General features: G+C 46.2%; 1 protein-coding gene across 3 annotated transcripts in view; it reads left to right on the top strand.

Annotated features, from left to right (window-relative positions):
• Positions 1-976: 976 nt before the first annotated feature.
• Positions 977-20,265, top strand: part of MYH13 (myosin heavy chain 13) — a 64,794-nt gene continuing 45,505 nt past the window's right edge. Inside the window, exons 1-8 of one of the 3 annotated variants that reach the window (XM_042915618.1) lie at positions 977-1,217; positions 4,853-4,900; positions 12,571-12,787; positions 14,356-14,499; positions 14,588-14,744; positions 16,848-16,875; positions 16,963-17,074; positions 18,206-18,298. In XM_042915618.1, the coding sequence (XP_042771552.1) occupies positions 1,192-1,217; positions 4,853-4,900; positions 12,571-12,787; positions 14,356-14,499; positions 14,588-14,744; positions 16,848-16,875; positions 16,963-17,074; positions 18,206-18,298 (825 nt within the window). In that variant the 5' untranslated portion in view covers positions 977-1,191. Of the gene's footprint in view, positions 1,218-2,397; positions 3,035-4,849; positions 4,901-12,570; positions 12,788-14,355; positions 14,500-14,587; positions 14,745-16,847; positions 16,876-16,962; positions 17,075-18,205; positions 18,299-20,265 lie in introns of those variants that run through there. The other 2 variants (XM_042915617.1, XM_042915619.1) reach the window with 2 other exon arrangements.

Here is a 20,265-nt window from a genome sequence, read left to right as displayed (position 1 = left end):
TGGGTTCAAGCCCCATGTCGGGCTCTGTGCTGACAGCTCAGAGCCTGGAGCCTGCTTCTGCTTCTGTGTCTCCCTCTCTCTCTGCCCCTCCCCCACTCGTGCCCTGTCTCTCTGTCTCTCAGAAATAAATAAATGTTTAAAAAATTAAACAAATAATAATAATATGAATATGAACAACATAAACCCTCAGGCTGGTAGAGAAAATCAAACATAATATACGAAACTGCAAGATGAACTAGAAACTACTATAAAAAGTTCATTATTATCTCTGCAGCACCCCCCCACCGGCCGCCGCCGACTTCCTTCCTTCCTTCCTTCCTTCCTTCCTTCCTTCCTTCCTTCTTTCCTTCCTTCCTTCCTTCCTTCTTTGGAGAGATCTCTCTCTCCTCCAAAGCAGTATCACTATCACCAGTAACAATTCTGATGAGATTTTGCATATACAACATGCTTTAGGGGGTTCAAATGCCTTGTGCATACATCTAATCCGTGGCCCATCCCACTCATTTGGACGCTTAGCTGAACCTTGGAAAAGTGGCTTCTCCTTTCCCGTCCAGGGGCCCTGTCCCCACGTCTTTTATCAGCTCTTTTGAGGCAATGACCCCCTTTCGCATCCCCATTCCCCCCTGCAAGCACAGAACCTCGTGCCGAACAGGCACCCAAAACTGACATGCTTGTGGAAGTAAAAGCTTACAGGCACAGGTTCTCGAGTCAGAGAAGGTTTGAATCTTGTTCCCACCACTTACTCTTCACACGGCCTGGGGAAGTTCACTTCCACTGCCAGCGGCCCAATTTCCTTGCCTGTAAAAAGGTCACTAGAAAGATATTAATGCTCCCCTCACAGAAGGGACTATCACAAAGCTTCAGTGAACCTATATGGACAAAGCCTGGCATGCGGTGAGTTCTTAATAAGTGTAAACTACGACTATTAAGTGAAACTGAGCCTGATTCCATTGTCTTTCCTACCACTCCACAGATTCCCCATGAATCCCCTGGATTCATTTATTCGCTGGAACGTCTACTCAACATCTGCTACGCGCAGAAGGCTGTCCCTTGAATAAAAGCAGCTGTGTTTATGGCTGATGGCTCTCTGTGGCTTTCTCCTGGCTTTCTCTGCTGCTAAGGAATAGAGACAACCTCCATGTGGATTACAGCCTTCTGGTTCCCTTCTTGTTTTCTGGAACAGGGACTAGGATGGGATTGCACCATCAGATCCACAGGTACGAAAGTTACTCCTGTTCACTGAAAAAGATGGCTCCGATCCCTTAATGTGCTAATATCTTCAGGGAATCTCTGATGGCTGGCAACAGTGTTTGCCATTCTTCCAGTTCGCCACTGGGCCATTTATTTTGCAGCTTCCCTCAGAAGCAGTATTCTGCCAAATCTACTTTGGAAAACACCACATGGAAGTCTTATTCCTGTCTGTTCCTCCTCTACACACAGTGTCATCTTGTTCCTGTTCCTGTTCCTCCTCTATGCACACGTCAACTTTCCTGTGGCAATGCCCCACCTGTACCAGACTACCCACTGGAGGACTGAATGAGACTCTTGAGTCACCATTGATCATATATGACTTAAGTCATTCTGTGTTGCCATCAATGGCTCTAATTTTCTACACATTCAAATATCACTTATGTTCTAGCAAGAAAGAAAGAAAGAAAGAAAGAAAGAAAGAAAGAAAGAAAGAAAGAAAGAAAGAAAGAAAGAAAGAAAGAAAACCCAAGCAACCATAAGAGCTGTCACAAAGACCATGTATTGTCATCAGAACTCCAGAATTTCATGTGGAACTTACTGACTCTGAACTTCAGCATGATTCGAACTTTGTAATCTGCTTCCTGGTCTATACCAGATTAGAAAAAACAAACTCAGGCAGGTAGAGGCAAGCATACTAACCACAAAAAGAAATCACACCTGGGATGCCTGGGTGGCTCAGTCCGTTGAGTGTCCGAGTTCGGCTCAGGTCACGAACTCGTGGTTCATGAGTCTGAGCCCCACATCAGGCTCTGTGCTGACAGCTCAGAGCCTGGAGCCTGCTTTGGATTCGGATTCTGTGTCTCCCTCTCTCTTTGCCCCTCTCCCGTTTGTACTCTCTCTGTCTCTGTCTCTGTCTCTCTCAGAAATAAACATTAAAAAAAAATTTTTTTTAAGGAAATCACACCTGAGAGGCTGGCCATGAAGTTGAAGGTGTAAAAACTAAAAAGCAAGGGGTGCCTGGGTCCTCAGTCAGTTAAGCATCCGACCTGGGCTCAGGTCATGATCTCACAGTTCGTGAGTTCGAGCCCCACATCGGGCTCTGTGCAGACAGCTTAGAGCTTGGAGCCTGCTTCAGATTCTGTGTCTCCCTTTCTCTCTGCTCCTCCCCCGCTCATGCTCTGTCTCTCACTCCTTCAAAAATAAGTAAAAACATTTTTTAAAAATTAAAAAAAAAAACTAAAAAGCAAACACAAAAATTCTTCACAATCTAGGAACAATTAGCACAGGGAAAAACCCACTACGAAAAACTAATTACTCTGATGACTGCTTTCCATCATCCTCCCAGATGCCTGGATTTTTTTTTTAACAATAAATAAATAAATAACACTGGATGTGTTAAATGGTTGATCTTAAATTTTCCAGAAACTTCTGAGAAGAGGCACGCACCATTCCATATCAATGCTAGCTAGCTGAGATGGACTTACCGTCCGTGCTATTGATCGCCCATTGCTTGACAATTCATCCTGTGGTTCTGCCCTTCACTGACCTTCTTAGCACACCCTGCCCCAGTGCACTCAGCCCCTAGGACTCTCTAAGTCTCAAAGATCTGTGTCCAACGTCAAAATCCCTACGCAGCTGACTTGGCATTATGCAGCCTCCGCTGGTCATTTATCCAAGTAATTTAACAAGAGTGAGAGATCAGGGCTACGACGCATTTACATCTCACAAGTAAATGGTGATCCCCCAAATATAGCCAAGTTGGAGTGCTGGGCTGGCAGATTTGGGAGTATAAAGAGAGCTGGGGGGCCACACTCTCGAAACTGCTTCGCCGCAGCATCTCAAGGTAAGTGCTCACAAGTGCCCACTTGTTTGCTCCGTGTAGCTGTGATTAAACCTCATAAGGTTACAGGTCAAGGAGGTACGGCCACACGGTAGTCGTTATTGAAGACCTACTAAGCGTAAGGTCTGGTGTTAAGGGTAAGACAGGTGACAATACGGGAAGATAGATAATTGCCTTTCAAAAAGCTCTTACAAGGAGGAAAAAGACAAGACTGTAAGCAATTAGGAGACCAAAAGGTGTGTAACCTGCAGAATAAAACTGAATATGACGCATCATTCCGCCTCTCTCCTAATTGTTTAGGTACGTGTTACACCACGCGGTTAGCAAATAAACATGTTAATTTGTGATATCTCTTCTGTGATTGCCTTGAACTATTATTTGAAATTTTTATGGTTATTTAAAAATTGTTTCCCATGTCAGGATTTCTGGGAGATGATTGTAGGAAGAAGCTCTCCCAAGCATTCTATCCATCCTAGGATGCCCCGTGGGCATGATTAGCTGGTGTCCAAGACTGGTCTTGCACAGCGTGCCTTGTGGACGGTGGGCTGGGTCACGTCTGACACTGCATCCATCAGAGGGGCCCCAGGCTTGGGAGACTCTGATTCCAGGCCATCGTCTCCACCTGAGTACCTCCTGTCATGCATTCACAGGGCTAAGAGAAATGCTGGAGATTATTCTGGTCCATCTGTCTCGTTTAGCAGAAGGAAACCAAAGTTCAAAGAAATTACAAGAGCTTCTTGATGGAACCAGTGTTAGAAAACAGATTCTGCCTCCACGTCTTACTTGTTTTAAACTAAGGACTCAGAATATAATATGTAATCACTGAATTTTTTCCTGAAAATTTTGGTAAGAATTTCAGGGGATATAGCTGGAGATGATCAGAGACTCAAAAGAGAAAGAGATGGAAAGGGCAACAGAAATAATAAGCCAAGTGTTGAAATGTCTCTTCCTGCCCAAATGGTATTTCATGACAGGTCCCCTGGTTCCATAGAAGTACTGTGGAATAAATGGGAAGTTTGCTTAAATTAAATTTGATGTCAAAAATGTTCAGACTCTCACGGCTCCTAGAGATCGTCACGTAGGTTATAAACTGCTAGACTGGAGATGCTTTAGTCCTAGACGAATTTTCAGCTGCCCTCCCTAACCTTCATCCTCTCTAGGAGAATGTAGACTATTCAAGGGAGTGTTTTTCCTACACGCCTGAAAGAGGCTTTGCCTACAATTCACACCTTTCTCTTATTTCCAAATGAATTAACTACTGGCTTTAAGCATCCAGGTTAAATTTGGATCATTTCCTCTCCCTCCTTTCTTTTTTTTTTCCTGACCGCTCACAGCCCCCTACTCTCAGCCAGAAGCATCATCTCCCTAAGGCCCCATAGCATTTCATCAGCCTCTTTCAGAATTTATGTTACTTTTCCTTGGTTGACGATTTATTTGATCGTGTCTCTTTAACTCTTACTAAATTTTGCATTCACGTAGGGCAGAGACCATCTTTATTCTTCTTTGCAGCTCATCTTAAAGAACTGACATGGTACTTTGCACACACAGAAGATACTTTTTAAAAAGATATAAACCGTATGTTGTAATTAACCAATTATTTAAAGAATAAACATTTAACCAAAGGGGGGAGTGGCAAATTTAATTCCATCCCACATCTGCTGTGTACCTTTTTAAAAGCAGAACTTGCAGCAAACACAGTTTCTATATGTATTTAAACTGTTATATAAACATATATGTTATATATTTATTTATTTATTTATTTAGAGTTCACTTGTTCTTTGTTTGTGTTTGGTTTTGGTTTCTGAAATGACCCCCAAGAAGACACATTGCTCCTGAAGGACACCGACCATCGCTTTGGAAACCAAGAAGGTAAGAGTCAATTTCAACCAGATTTGAAATTAGCAAACTTTGTTTTACCTATTTTCATTCCGACTGCGCTCATAAGGAGCTGAAATTGAGGAAACTGAAACCAATTACTTAAGTATTCCTAAAGGCAGATTTCAAAATACGCAGGTTTTACCAAATGAAGAATAGTTCCCCAAATTTGCTCATTATCCTAATAGGCATAAAATACAGTGCAGAATTTTGACACACAAGCTCCAGGTCAATATAGTTAGTTGGCCCAGAAGGTAACGTTCAACGTTCATACTGTCATGATTAGTCTTCACACACAGGCTAACCTTGCTGTTCCTTGAGCAGTCTACATCATTGAATCCACCCAACTGTGCCTTTCCTCCGAGAGAACAGAGATCGATTCAAACCTATACTAATAAAAAGCCCTTTCCTTCCCACCTCCCTGCAAGATTTGCATTTACTAGAGACAATTCCAGATGACTTAGGACCAAGGACACCAAAGTATAATTGAGTCATGACCCCACCATTGCCGACAAGATATGGTGGCTGAGGAACTCCCAGCCTGAAGGGGGATGAAAGAAATTCAAGAGCGACATCAGGTGCCCTGACGGCGAACAGATAAAGGGGGGTGGGGCACTCAGAAGGTGGCAATGGAGATTAAGTGGACCAGGGTGGCTGTCTCAGAAGACCCCAAGGACAGGAACAGAGTTGGGGGATGAAGAGACAGGGCTGCATGGGCATATAAGCCCAGATCCAGTTTTTGAAACAGAGAAGATGCTAATTAAGGGACTTGGGGAGGGCAGCGTCCAGGAGCACCATGAGTCACGCCTAGAGAGTTGGATCAGACCTAACAAGGCAAAGCTGATCAGCCAAGAATGAATGGTTTTATCCTTGGGTCGCAGAGCACAGTTGCATAACTATGACGAGAAGATCTGACTTAGCAACCGCACGCACGCAGAGGATTGAGGGGGTTTTGCTTGACAGTGAGCGGTGAGTCAGCAGGGGGACGGGGCTGCCAAAAGGCAGTCGCCACCTCCAGCGTTGCACCTGGGTCAAGAGAGGGGAGGGCACAAGGTGATGGAGGACGACATGTGGTTTGGATGTCATACTTTGAGAGATTAACAGCAGTGGGTTCGCCATGACAGTAGAGGAGAGTCAGAAGCACATCACAGAGGAAGCAGGTGAAGGTGGGATGGAGGCCGTTCAGCATGGAGAAGAGAAAGCTAAGAAGAACCAGAGAAGCCGCCAGATGGGTTCAGAGTTGTCTTGTGGGCAGAAGGCTCGCACTCCCCCTGTTGTTACCAAGAGCCGGGATGCGGGTGGGTCGTCCAGCAGTTACAACAAGCCAGATTTTAGTCTCCAGCACGAAGAATCTTGAGCCCGTGAAAACTGTCCAAAACAAAGAGAGCTGTCCCTGATGGTGTTCAAGGAGGAGGGATAACCCCTTTTCCAGAATGTTGCTGACACGACTCGTGCCTCATCCTGGTAGTAAAATTAGGAGATCCTGGGTTCTGAGTCACGGTTAGAGTAGTGGCTAAAAGGAAAGAATCTGCACTTTGTGACTTGAAACCCACAGGAAAGTCTTGTTTCTCTGAGATGCCTAAAAATAGTTTGTCCGTGGGCTATTGTGGTTGTCCCCATCTTCAGGCTCTATTCTTACGCACGGTCACACATTCTGTGATATACCCATTTAACACCAGTACTGTTAAGTCCCTTAATGTTTTTATTTACATGGATTCCTTTTTTTCTTCAATTTTTTTTAATGTTTATTTATTTTTGAGAGAGAGAGCATGGGGGAGGGACAGAGGGACAGGATCCGAAGCAGGCTCTGCGCCAACACCAGAGACCCCACCGCGGGATTCGAATTCGTGAACCCTGAGATCATGACCTGAGCCGAAGTCAGATGCTTAACCCACTGAGCCACCCAGGCGCCCCTTCTTTGATTCGTTTTTTTGGTCACCCTACCCTGGATGCTTGCTATGAAAGTGTGGACCACCAGCTGAGACATTTGTTAGATCTTCAGAATTTCAATCCCACCCCAGACCTGCTGCATCGACACATGCATTTCAGCAACACGCCCAGGTGGATTCATCCGCACGCCAACGTGTGAGAAAAACACTGCCTTATATCACATCACCGGCATCAACGGGAACAGCACACTCTCTAAATGCGAGGCTCATATCAATCACCCTGTTTGATCCATTTTAATTTTCTTCACATTTTTCATAAAATATTATCTCTGATCATGAGAAGCATCTTACAATCAGTGAAATGAGGACTGTCGTGAGGTGCGTTTTTTTTTTTATTTCTGAAACATGAAATAATTTACCTCGCAATTGATGACAGTTAGGTTTTGATACACTAATAGATTTAACGAACGCATAATTATTACAATTAAGAAATATTTGCCTAAGGTCATTTTGGTTTTTTTTGGTTTTTTTTTTTGTTTGTTTGTTTGTTTTTTATTTATTTTTGGGACAGAGAGAGACATAGCATGAACGGGGGAGGGGCAGAGAGAGAGGGAGACGCAGAATCGGAAACAGGCTCCAGGCTCCGAGCCATCAGCCCAGAGCCTGACGCGGGGCTCGAACTCACAGACCGCGAGATCGTGACCTGGCTGAGGTCGGACGCTTAACTGACTGCGCCACCCAGGCGCCCCGCCTAAGGTCATTTTGTGCAGGACCGATGGACCATGCCATGGTTTTGGAAAGAGTGGTTTCAGGAGAGCAAAATAATGACTCAAGCTAGTAGTTCCCAAACATCACTGGGTTTGAGGCCCTTGGGAAGAATTCAGGTTCCCCAGCCTCAGCCACAGAGATTCTGTTGCCAATGATTGACGTAGATCATTTTCCAACACTGGGTATCATGCTGAATGCTAACCCATGCTAAATCATGTAAGGTCATACACCTGTAACCTGACAAGATTCCCTCATTGTGCCAACAACTCTCAAGTGTAACCTGCAGATCTTCAGAGATTCCTAAGAACTTTTCAGGAGGAACAGGAGATCCAGACAATTTTCATAATAATGCCTAGATACTATTTGCCTTGTTTCACTGTGTTAACCTAATGATGCAAAACAAGGGTGGGCAAGACTTCCGGTGCTTTATTACAAATCAAGGGATGCCACCAAGCCAGACTAGTTGGAAAAAAAATTGTTTTTAATTTAAAAAGCCAGTTTTGGGGGCACCTGGGTGGCTCAGACGACTGAGTATCCAACTTTGGCTCAGGTCATGATCTCACAGTTCATGAGGTTCTGCGAGTTCCAGTCCTGCACTGGGCTCTCTGCTGTCAGCACAGAGCCTTCTTCAGATCCTCTGTCTCCCTTGCTCTCTGCCCCTCCCCCACTTTCTCTCTCTCTCCCTCTCTCTCTCAAAAATAAGTGAAACATTTAAAAATTCTTAAAAAACTAAATTAAAAAATAAAAGCCAGTTGTACTTAAAAATTACTTACAATTTCCAGCAACAAAAATTATTAATTTTAGCATCCTTCAATTCTTGCATACATATATTTAGAATATTCTCTGTGATGAAATGGGAAGTCTGTGGAAGGCACTCCTGCTACGTACCAGAGTTAGGTGGTTGTCTCCAGGAAAAGCACATGCGCAGTTGCTTGAGTTGCAATATGAGCTAGCCACTATATTCACACGGTGCCATCAATACTTGAAAGAAATGTGGTTTTCCAGAACTGGATATTTGGCAGACATGTTCTCAGAAAGGAATGAAGTCTGCTTATCATTTCGAGAAAAACACCTGACAGTATTTGTTACTAATGATACAGTTGAACTTTCTTTTTTTTTTAATGCTTATTTATTTTTTGAGAGAGAGAGACAGAGCATGAGTGGGGGAGGGGCAGAGAGAGAGGGAGACACAGAATCCGAAGCAGGCTCCAGGCTCCGAGACGTCAGCACAGAGCCCGATGCGGGGCTCGAACCTACAAACTGTAAGATCATGACCTGAGCCGAAGTCAGACGCTTAACTGACTGAGCCACCCAGGTGGTCCTATATTTGAGCTTTCAAGCAAAAATTAGAATTTTTGAATACTTGCATCTGCTACCACTAACTTGACAAGTTCCTAATACTTGAAGAATTTTCTAATGAAGTCAGTGCAGACATTGATAATTGTGATTGTTTCATATACTGTATCGAAACATGTTAACATTTGGAAGTTTCGTATAACTCAGGGAACCAGTATTTTCCAAGGGACTCACGTATGATGTTCACAGGTGGGAAAAGATCCATTCAAAGTTCAAATACGGGGGGCGCCTGGGTGGCTCAGTCAGTTAAGCGTCCAACTAAGCTCAGGTCATGGTCTCGCAGTTCATGGGTTTGAGCCCCACATCGTACAAAATATTCCTAGATACAGTTTCAGGTTTTATTCCACATTGCAATTAGCCTTTAAGGAACTACCACTTGTCATGTTTTGGTACAATATCTAAGAAGAATATTCACAATTATTTGAAAAGACAATGAAAATATTCTCTCCTTTTCCAAACTACGTAACTGTAGAAGGCCAGATTTTCTGTATTTACTTTAACCAAAATAAAACAAATAAGCAAGGCACGCCTGGGTGGCTCAGTTGGTTAAGCATCCGACCTCGGCTCAGGTCATGATTTCACGGTCATGGGTTCGAGCCCCGCGTTGGGCTCTGTGCTGACAGCTCAGAGCCTGGAGCCTGCTTCGGATTCCATGTCTCCCTCTCTCTCTGCTCCTAACCCACTCATGCTCTGTCTTGCTCTTTCAAAAATAAATAAATGTGAAAAAAAATTAACAACAAAAATAAAACTTCCAGTAACAGACTGAGTACAGAAGCAGGCATGAAAATCCAGCTGTCTTTTATTCAGCAGACATTAAAGAAAGTTGCAAAAATAAGAAACAATGCTACTCTTCACACTAATTCATTTTTGTTCTGGAAAATATAGTCATTTGCATAAAAATGTATTATTTATGCTAACAGGTAATGGATTTGATAGTAATTTTATTTTACTTATTTTTTAAGTTTATTTTGGGGGGGGGAGGGGCAGAGAGAAAAGGAGAGAGAAGTCTAAGTAAGTGCCACACTGCCAGCACAGAGCCCAACATGGGACTCAAACCCACAAAGCGTGAGATCGTGACCTGAGCCGAGATCGAGAGTTGGCTGCTTAGCCGACTGAGCCCCCTAGGTGTCCCTAATAGTAATTTTAAACGAATTAATGAATATTTTTAAATGCTCTCCACTTTAATTTCTAATGTCTAGTCTCTCCTCTGAAAATCTAACCACCATGGTTCAGCGGAGGCACTGACCAAAGTAGAATTACGATGCAGCCTAGCCGAATAAGGCCCAGAGGGAAGCAAATGCTTCTCTGCCTGTAGGAATAAAACCCCGCAGTGGCACCAGAAGGAATAATAAAACAACTGTTACCCATGAAGAGCAATTTCATAACGGGTAAGCTGGGGGAGACTGACTTCCAAGAGAGAACCATAAACAGTTCAATCCTCCTGCTTTTAATAGGAAACGTAAAAGGCCTTATTAGAAAAAGAGATGAACTTCTCTTAAGAGAGCTATGGGGATACATATGTGTAACATCACTCTATAATCAGTTACAGGAGAACAAGTAGGAGGGAAACAGGAGGGAAAGGGAAGGTGGGTAACTGGGGGAAAAGAAGTGGAGGGGCCCCGGGGAGGGGGGGCGGTCAGAATCCAAAGGGGGCGGGACAAGCAGGTGCAGAGGCAGAAAAGGAGTCTGAGAGTCACAGCATCTGCAGGGGCCTTAGAAATAAGCTAGACTTGCGACCTCATTTTAAGTGGAAATAGAGGGGCGCCTGGGTGGCTCAGTTGGTTGAGTGTCGACTTCGGCTCAGGTCATGATCTCAGTTTGTGAGTTCGAGCCCCACGTCGAGCTCTGTGCTGACAGCTCGGATGGAGGCTGGAGCCTGCTTCAAATTCTGTGTGTCTCTCTCTGCTCCTCCCCTGCTGTGGTCTCTCTCTCTCTCTCTCTCTCTCTCTCTCTTTCAAAAATAAATAAACATTTTTTAAAAATTAAGTGGAAACAGAGGCCCGGTGAAGCTAAGTGGTTTGACCAAGTGCAGCACTGGGACGTTAAAGCCAGGTTTTCTGGCTTCTAAGCAGGGAAAATACATAGAAGGATCAATGAAGAGGGGGATAGTTTGGGGAGGGAGGGATAGGATGGAGGGAGGGAAAGGGGAGAGAGGGAGAGGGAGAGGCACGTGTACACATACTCACACACACACACACCAGCCAGTGAGTTGTAAGGCAGCTGTTAATCTAATTAAACACTGCCTGTCACACCCTGACACTGTTACACACAAGTGAAATTTGGAGGACACTGCACGATGGCCAATACCTCTCAAGTCTGCTATGCCTAGAAATCACCTGGAGATCTCATTAAAATGCAGCTTCTGGGGGCACCAGGGCGGCTCAGTCAATTCAAGCATCCGACTTCGGCTCAGGTCATGATCTCACCATTTGTGGGTTTGAGCCCCACATCGGGCTCTGTGCTGACAGCTCGGAGCCTGGAGCCTGCTTCGGATCCTCTGTCTCCCTCTCTCTCTGCCCCTCTCCCACTCACACCCTGTCTCTCTCTCTCTCTCTCTCTCTCTCTCTCGTTTATTTATTTTTGAGACAGAGAGAGACAGAGCATGAACGGGGGAGGGTCAGAGAGAGAGGGAGACACAGAATCTGAAACAGGCTCCAGGCTCTGAGCAGTCAGCACAGAGCCCTACGTGGGGCTCGAACCCACAAGCTGTGAGATCATGACCTGAGCCGAAGTCGGATGCTTAACCGACTGAGCCACCCAGGCGCCCCCCAAAAAAAATTTTTTAATGCAGCTTCTGATTCTGTATCCGGCGTGGGTTCTGCATTTCCAGTACATCTCTGGGTGGTGCAATTATAACAGGTTCAAGGACCACATTTATAAGGTTTGAGGCCAGCAGTTCTCAGATGTGGTCCCTAGACCAGCAGCAGCAGCATCACCTCGGAACTTGCTAGAAATGCAAATTCTCAGGCCCTCCCCCAGACCTACTGAATCAAAACTCCAGGGTTGGGGCCCAGCCCTCTGTGTCTTAACAAGCCCTCCAGGTAAACTCTGATGCACATTAAAATGTAGAACCACTGTATTTGTCCATAATGCTTCCCATCAGCTTGCTACCTAGAATGTTCTAAGCGAGTGTGGTAAGACTATTTATGTTCAAGTCATTACTTTCCATTGGGCTGTATGAAATTTCTACTAGGAACTATCAACATCCCAATCATTGTTTTCAGACACCCTTAAGATTTGGGAATCTTAAGGGGATCTTAAGATTTGAGATCACAGGGCTCAAACAAGGTATGTCATTAAGGAAGTGCTTCCCAAGTCCTCTTTTGTTGGACTCACCTTTGTTGGGCTCACTCTGGTTGGTTCAGACTTCCTTCCGAGCGTGGAGCTGAACTAAGAGATACCCCCCCAAATCAGCACCCAGGGATGAAAACCACCCCTCAACCATTTTTCTTAGAATGCAGTCTCTCCCTTAGCTCATTGCCCCTTGCCCACTCTAAGCCCCTAGACATGGTCCTAGATTCCTCATGACCTAAATTAATCCCAGGAGCTTTTGATCCGACCCCCTGGGATGGGTAGAAATAATAGGGTGGGACCCTTCAGATTCAGGAGTCACCCAGGCTCCAGACTCAGCCATCTCCCTGGTCTTCCTAGCCCCCCTGCAGTCATGAGTTCTGATGCCGAGATGGCCATTTTTGGAGAGGCGGCTCCCTACCTGCGGAAGCCAGAGAAGGAGAGAATCGAGTCACAAAACCGCCCCTTTGATTCTAAGAAAGCCTGCTTTGCAGTAGATGATAAGGAAATGTACGTGAAAGGTATGATCCAGAGCAGGGAAAATGACAAAGTCACGGTCAAGACGCTGGATGACCGGGTAAGTGTTGATCTCAGATGTCCTTGAAAATGTGGGCATTCTCATGTACCTTTGGCGTGGAATATTGGAAATCACATGCTAGTCCGTAGCAATGTGAAGACAGAACACAACTAACGTTGATCTATTCCGTAGTGAAGTGACATTTGCAAACGCCTTCATTCCTGCTTCTTTCGTTTTTCTGGGACTTGGGCTTTGAGAGTTTTTGTGATGTTTGCTTTGGAGAAAGGAGAAGGTTAGGGTGGCAGAGGTTGGACCATTTAAGGGAAAGATCGATGCTGGTTGCTGCTGGGTGGGCCAGGCAAATGTCATTCCCTAGGCTGCAGAGTGACTTATAGAGAAAACACTAGAGGCAATTCCTAGCTTAATGTAGAATTACAGGGCACCATTCAATTCAATATTCACTGGACGCCCACCATGCCTGGCATCCATCGCTTTGCAGACAGAAGCAAATCTCACAACCTGCCTTCCCAAAGTTTACCATCTTGTGTAGGAATTAAGATGTGACTGGCAGGTATGAGTCTCAGTTCACAAACTCAGGCATACAAGGCAGATCTTTATTTTATTTGTTGTTTGTTTATAGAACTTAACCTCTGATTTCAGCCTCTTTGCACTGAGCTGGAAATACATTTTCTTCAGTCATTCTTGGGGGGCCCCTCCCATGGTTGTGCCTCATTTTCGGAATCTTACACGGTCACACGCTGAGGATCTCACTGCTTCCCTGAATGATCTGAAAAGAAACAAGTCCCAATGTCTGAAGGTTCAGGATACACAGAATTTTCCATCTCCCCTTATGCTATCTTGGGTATCTACTCTAGTGCAGAGCAGCGGGGCAAATGAGTCTCCTTTCCTCAAGAGATTTGGCCCGTACCAACAAATCCCCGCCTTTTTGCCTTCTGAGGGGAAACCCACAGAAGGGAAATTAAGTAATAGTCTCAGAAATATACAGTTTGACCACGGACCATGGTGCAAGCCCAAATGCTGTAAATGCAAAGAATGATGGAACCCCGGAAAAGATAGGGAGACAGGAAACAGGTCACAGGGGAGGTGTCGCCTGAGCTGAACTTTGAGGGGTTCTGAACATAATTTCGGTGAAGGTACTCGAGACAAAGGAACCCATGTGAGCAGAAGTATTGAGGTGGAAATGCACGGAATACACTGGAATACTTCTTTCCAGCCTCTTGACCTTTGTCTCATATCAGCACTCACTGCAAATGGGTCGAACAGAGGCGGCCCGCCCTGCCCTGGCCTTGGCCGTCCCGAGTCCCACTTGGACCCCGAGGGCTAAAGGGCTCTATTGCTGTGCGTACCTGTGGCTCATTCCCCGAACACGGGATGGCATGCTGACAGGGGGCACCAGACCAGAACCGGTTATGCAGTTTGACCGGGATTAGGTTAATCAAGGATAGTTCTTTGTGGATCATCTCTGGGAACGGAGATGATCCATAAAGCTGTTCATGGTAATGGGGTGATCACACTGCAGTGTCTCACGACTTCCTCCGCACCAGGTAGAGTGGGGTACAGAGCATTGGCTCTCCTACTCATCATGTGCTTTTCCTCTCAATCCCCAGACACTCACCCTGAACAGTGACCAGGTGTTCCCCATGAACCCTCCCAAGTTTGACAAGATCGAGGACATGGCCATGATGACGCATCTGCACGAGCCCGCCGTGCTGTACAACCTCAAAGAGCGTTACACAGCCTGGATGATCTACGTGAGTGCCCTTTGGCATCTCCTTATTAAGCCGTCCCCCTCTCCGAGTAAAGACAAGATCCACATGCTGCATTTTCTGGTTTTCTCAGACCTACTCGGGCCTCTTCTGCGTCACCGTCAACCCCTACAAGTGGCTGCCGGTGTACAACCCCGAGGTGGTGGCCGCCTACCGAGGCAAGAAGCGCCAGGAGGCCCCGCCCCACATCTTCTCCATCTCCGACAACGCCTATCAGTTCATGCTGACGGGTGAGTCATTTCTTCAATCCGTATTTTTTACGAATAGTTTTTAGTTCCTTATTCAAGCCCTTTAATTGGACTGCTTCTCAGCTAATTATTCAAGCCCTTCGATCATCTGGATGGGGCGATGAGCAAAGTGACCTTGGGAGACTCCGATGATTGCATGATGATTTTGCAGTATCTTCCATTAGCAGCCATGGTTCGTAGGCCAGTGCTGACGACTGATGCCGCGCTGCGCACATGCTTACTGGGGGCGGGGGGGGGGGACCAGGAACGCAGAGAGATGCCCTGCCCTAACCCCACAGAATCCCCCAATATGAGCATGCTTAGAAGGGAGCCTATTAGTGGCAGCTAGAAAGCAAAGTTGGAGAAATGCGCATAGCAAAGTCCCTGCGCTGTCTTCCTCCCCAGACTCGGGTTCCTCTGTCTCTTCCCTAAATTTCCAGGAGGGCACAGGATGTAGAGATGTGACGATAGTGTCGTCTCTGAGACGACACCCTGTTTTCTGTCACTTTGACCTGTGCCACTTTCACCTGACTCAATTTGGTGCAGACTCAAGAAGCAGAAGCAAGCCTCTGAGATTTGACGACCCTGAAAGTCATCTCCCAAACCTCATGTTGTCCAGACCTCAGCCCTCCCTCTCTCACATTCAGTCCTAGACGTTACTGTACATTTCATATTTGTCTGCAAATCAACTAAAGTTACATCAATTTGAAAAGGAAGATCGATAGCACTATTTTTTTTTGTTTGAGGAGGGTTTAATATTTTTTTAATGTTTATTCATCTTTGAGAGAGAGAGAGGCAGAGCATGAGCAAGGGAGGGACAGAGAGAGAGGGAGACCCAGAATCTGAAGCAGGCTCCAGGCTCTGAGCTGTCAGCACAGAGCCCGATGTGGGGCTCGAACCCACAAACCGTGAGATCATAACCTGAGTCGAAGTCAGATGCTTAACTGACTGAGCCCCCAGGTGCCCTGTGGAGGGGGGGTGGTTTTAAAGCTTATTTACTTATTTTAAGAGAAAGAGAGAGAGAGGCATGCATGTGAGTTGGGGAGGGCCAGAGAGAGAGGGAGAGAGAGAGAGAATCTTACGCAGATTCCACACTCAGAGTGGAGCCCAACATGGGGCTTGATCCCACAAACCATGAGATCATTATCTGAGATGAAATCAAGAGTCGGATGTTTAACTGATGGAGCCACCCAAGTGCCCCCAATACCACTATTTGTATGAGTTTCTAGGGCTGCTGTGGCAAAATCCCATAAAGCAGGTGGCTCACACAACAGAAATTATTGTCTCAAAGTCTGGAGGTGGAAAGTCCAAGGCTGGGGTATCAGCGTGGTTGGGTCCTTCCAAGGGTGGAGAGGTAGAATCTGTCCCCTGCCCCTCTTGCAGTTTCTGGAGGTTTCCTGGCTGTCTGTGGGGTTCCTTGGCTTGTAAAAACATCACTCTGCTTATACATTTGCCTTTACATGGTGTTCTCCCTGAGTGGATCTATCTCCAAACCTCTCCTTTTAATAAGGACCGAAATCATATTGGATTTGGGCTCCACCCACCCCAGGGCGACCTTATCTTCACCAATAGCACCTGCAAAGACCCTGTTTCCAAACAAGGTCACATTCTGAGGTCCTGGGGGTAAGGATCTCAACATATGAATTTGTGAGGGACACCACTCAACTCATAAGCGACTGTAAATGGAAAACCACGGTCATTTTCCACGAGTACAGAGTAAAGGTAAAAGAAAATCTCAATGACAACCAATCAGTGCCCATAGATTCTAATTAGAAGCCGTGCCTTCCCACAAGCCCTGAGTCTGAGACTTGTTCTTTGTTGAGAAAGGGCTGGCAAGGAGTTAAAGACCCATGAACAAGAAAAACTTGCACACTGTGGGATTCACTGTTCACTCGCCACGCTGTCCGTGGTGCACATCCCACATTTGGGAAACCTGCACCAATGGTCTCGAGGAAGATTAGGCACTCCCCAGCCTCACACCCCTCGTTCAGGTCAGCGCCGCATGGACCCCGACCACACCCGATGTTGCCCTGTGTTTTATTTTTTGTTTTTTATTCCGTGTGTTTGCTGTTTCTTTATTCCGTCTTCTTCCCTCTGCATTTCCAGATCGAGACAATCAGTCCATCCTCATCACGTGAGTAACCTGTGTTTGCACCATGAGGACACGGAAGCCGGCACTGCCCCTTCCACCCTTTTATCTCCCTTACTTTTAAATCGGCAGCGGAGAATCCGGCGCGGGGAAGACCGTGAACACCAAGCGTGTCATCCAGTACTTTGCAACAATTGCGGTCACTGGGGACAAAAAGAAGGAGCAGCAGCCAGGCAAGATGCAGGTAAGCAGCTCCCTCCATCGGGAGGTTTGCGGGCATAAGTCCAACTTAAAGAGTGGGTGAGCACCAAGTGTAGGCAGTGCGCCACGTCGTGTCCTAAGGGTGCTTGTGGGGCAGGGCGGGAGGTGGTGGCACCACAGCTCCATCAGGAAAAGCCAGGGACAGGTGAGCAACTCACTATGCACTCCCCTCCAGGAGGGATGCTTCAGGCCAGGGGCTCTCAAAAAACAGGTGAGCGCACGTAAGAATCACCAGGAGGGCTTGTGAACGACCGATCGCTAAGCCCCTGGCCCAGAATTTCTGACCGAAATGCCAATCTCACATTCACAACGCTGACGCTTTGCATTTTCATCACGTTCCCTCTGTTCACGCAACTGGTCCAGGGATCACACTTTGAGAACCAGCTGGGCGGGACAGGAGTTTGAAAACTGCCCTGGAGACAGAAGGATAAGCAGTCGTGGTGGGGGCTGAGGGTAAAAGTTCTGCCTTCTTAAAAATTTTTTTTTAATGTTTATTTCTGAGACAGAGAGAGACAGAGCATGAGTGGGGGAGGGGCAGAGAGAGAGGGAGACACAGAATTGGAGGCAGGCTTCAGGCTCCGAGCTGTCAGCACAGAGCCCGACATCTTCTTTAAGCGGACTTCTGAGCAATAGTTCTCATGACATATTTTTTGCTACTTAAAATTTTTTTGAGAACCACTATTTCTATAAGTGATCTCTTGGGGCACTTTAATTGCTCAATTCTATTTATACTTCTGAATCCAAATCTATTAGTTGGGTCCCGATGCATGCAGTAACGGGTGTATGTATTCTAAAAATCCATGCTTTATAATGAAGTGTTATCAGAGAAGAAAGGCAGCCTGAAAAATCAAGATGAAGCCTGAAATCTGGTGTGACCAGAGTCACGTCAATGCTATACTAATCAGACCGTCTCCTGGATGGGACCTTGAAGCCTCCTTGGGAGGTGGGGGGTGAGGCCGTGGGTTCCTTCTCACATCTGCACTGGCCACCGGGCTGGACTGGTCAGCATCTCTCCTTGGACCCTGCCCGGAGCATACACACATTCGAGTCACCAGGGGGCTCCTTCAGGGGACAGTCCAAAGTCCTCCCTTTGTCTCTTCTTGTTTATTATTAGGGGACGCTGGAAGATCAAATCATCCAGGCCAATCCCCTGCTGGAGGCCTTTGGAAACGCCAAGACTGTGAGGAATGACAACTCCTCAAGATTTGTAAGACCCAGTCCAATTTTCCACACCGCCCCCCCCCCCCACTCCCACCCCAGAACCAAACCCTCTCCTCAAATGCTGGATATTAAAAAATGCCACATAAACCAGAATATAGCCAGCCCTATTCTACCCTCACGTGATTCAGATCTATCTGCCCTGCTGGGATATTCTGATACACTGAAGAATGTGTTGGCTCATTCTCGGCAGAGGGAGAATTATCTGTCCCTTCCTAACTAGACAGCGACATCTCAGACCATCCTGAAGTTATGGTGATTCAGGTTCCACAAGTAGAGAGCAATTCTTTTATGCTAAAATTGGTCTCTTGAGGCAGAAACTTTTTGGGGGGGGGGGGGGTTGCAGAGGGAGAGAGAAAATCTTAAGCAGGCTACAGGCTCAGCACAGAGCCTGATGAGGGGCTCGATCCCATGAACTGTGAGATCATGACCTGAGCCGATACCAAGAGTCAGATGCTTAACCTACTGAGCCCCCCAGACGCCCCTTGAGGTAGCACATTTTAAAATGTTGAAGTCCATTGAGCAATCTCATTGGCTTATTAGCCACATAAACCTTAGTGTGAATTAAGTGAGCAGCTTTAATTTCTCCAAGTCAGAGGCATTGGGAAAAGGAAAAGTCCTGTGAAGGCAGGAGAGCCCAAAACCTGGGAATAAGTTGATGTTGAAAATACTGAAGGATATGTTCCATCCCTCAATGTCTCACTTAAGTTTAGCTCAGCCAAAGAGGCATTGACTTCCTCCGTCGGCAAATAAACAACCAGTCCTCTACCTAACCTCACTGTACCAGGAGGTGAGCAAATACCACGAGGTGAAGCCCTCATTTATACCTGTAGTTGCAAAAGTACATCAGGACTTCACACATCTCAGGAGGTGGATAATCTCAAGCTTGTGTTTCATCGTTATTTCTCAAAGATAAAGTGGTCACCGATGAGAGAGTAGATGTAGCCATCAAGGACAGTGACAATGAGCCCTGACCTTTCTTCTTTCTTTCCCTCGGTCCTCTGTGCATTGCCCATTTGCACATCTGTCCTCCCTGTGCACAACTAAAATCTCTTGCTCGTAGGGGATCTGGGTGCATGTTACACACCAGAGATATGGTACATATATTGGCATCAAGTCAGTTATTGAGCTAACCTGGTGCCATGAGGAAGACAATGCCTTTAGACACCCCCTATAGTCCTTAGGCCTCTCCTCTTGGCCCAGACCCAGAAGTCACGATCACCCTGGTTATTCTGTCTACCTTCCGCCCACGCACCAAACATCTGCAGGCTAAAACTTCCATCATCTCCCACTGAGCAGCTAACAATACCGAAGACCAACACTTACAGTTCACTCATACCTCCACTGGCCCTACACCAACTCTTCTCAAGCTTCATTCAGAAAATATACCAGGGCATCTGGGTGGCTCAGTCATTCAAGCATCCGATTCTTGGTATTGGCTCAGGTCACGATCTCACGGTTCATGGGATCGAGCCTCCTTTTGGGCTCTGCACTGAGAGTGTGGAGCCTGCTTGGGATTCTCTCTCTCCCTATCTCTCTCAAAATAAATAAATAAGCTCAAAATAAAAGAAGAAAATATTGAGAATATTACTGAGTAACGACCACATTCTTGACTATGGGTGAATAAGCAAGGCAACATTTTTGCCCTCAAATTTGCTCACAGTTTGGTAGAGACCAATCACTCATAAAATTTCACCTCTCGCCTCCCCTCCAAAGGGGAGAACTCAGACTCTGAATGTGTATTTGGGGAGCCAGAGAGCCTGGCCTGAGCCTGGAAGCTAGGTTTGCCTGTAGTAAGCAGTAAGGGAAACCAAAGGAAGAAATCTCAGAAGGAAAAAAGGAGGTCGGCAAGACAATCCAATGAGACCCATCAAAGTTGTCATGAAGTGTTTGGGAATCCGGGTACCAGAGAGCAGGTTAAAAACCAAGGGGACAGTCTAGCGTGAGGTGGTCTCA

The sequence above is a fragment of the Panthera leo genome, chromosome E1 (genome assembly GCF_018350215.1).
Source record: "Panthera leo isolate Ple1 chromosome E1, P.leo_Ple1_pat1.1, whole genome shotgun sequence".
Classification (NCBI taxonomy): domain Eukaryota; kingdom Metazoa; phylum Chordata; class Mammalia; order Carnivora; family Felidae; genus Panthera; species Panthera leo.
Note: the sequence above shows the minus strand (reverse complement) of the source record. Positions and strands in the feature narration are given on the sequence as shown.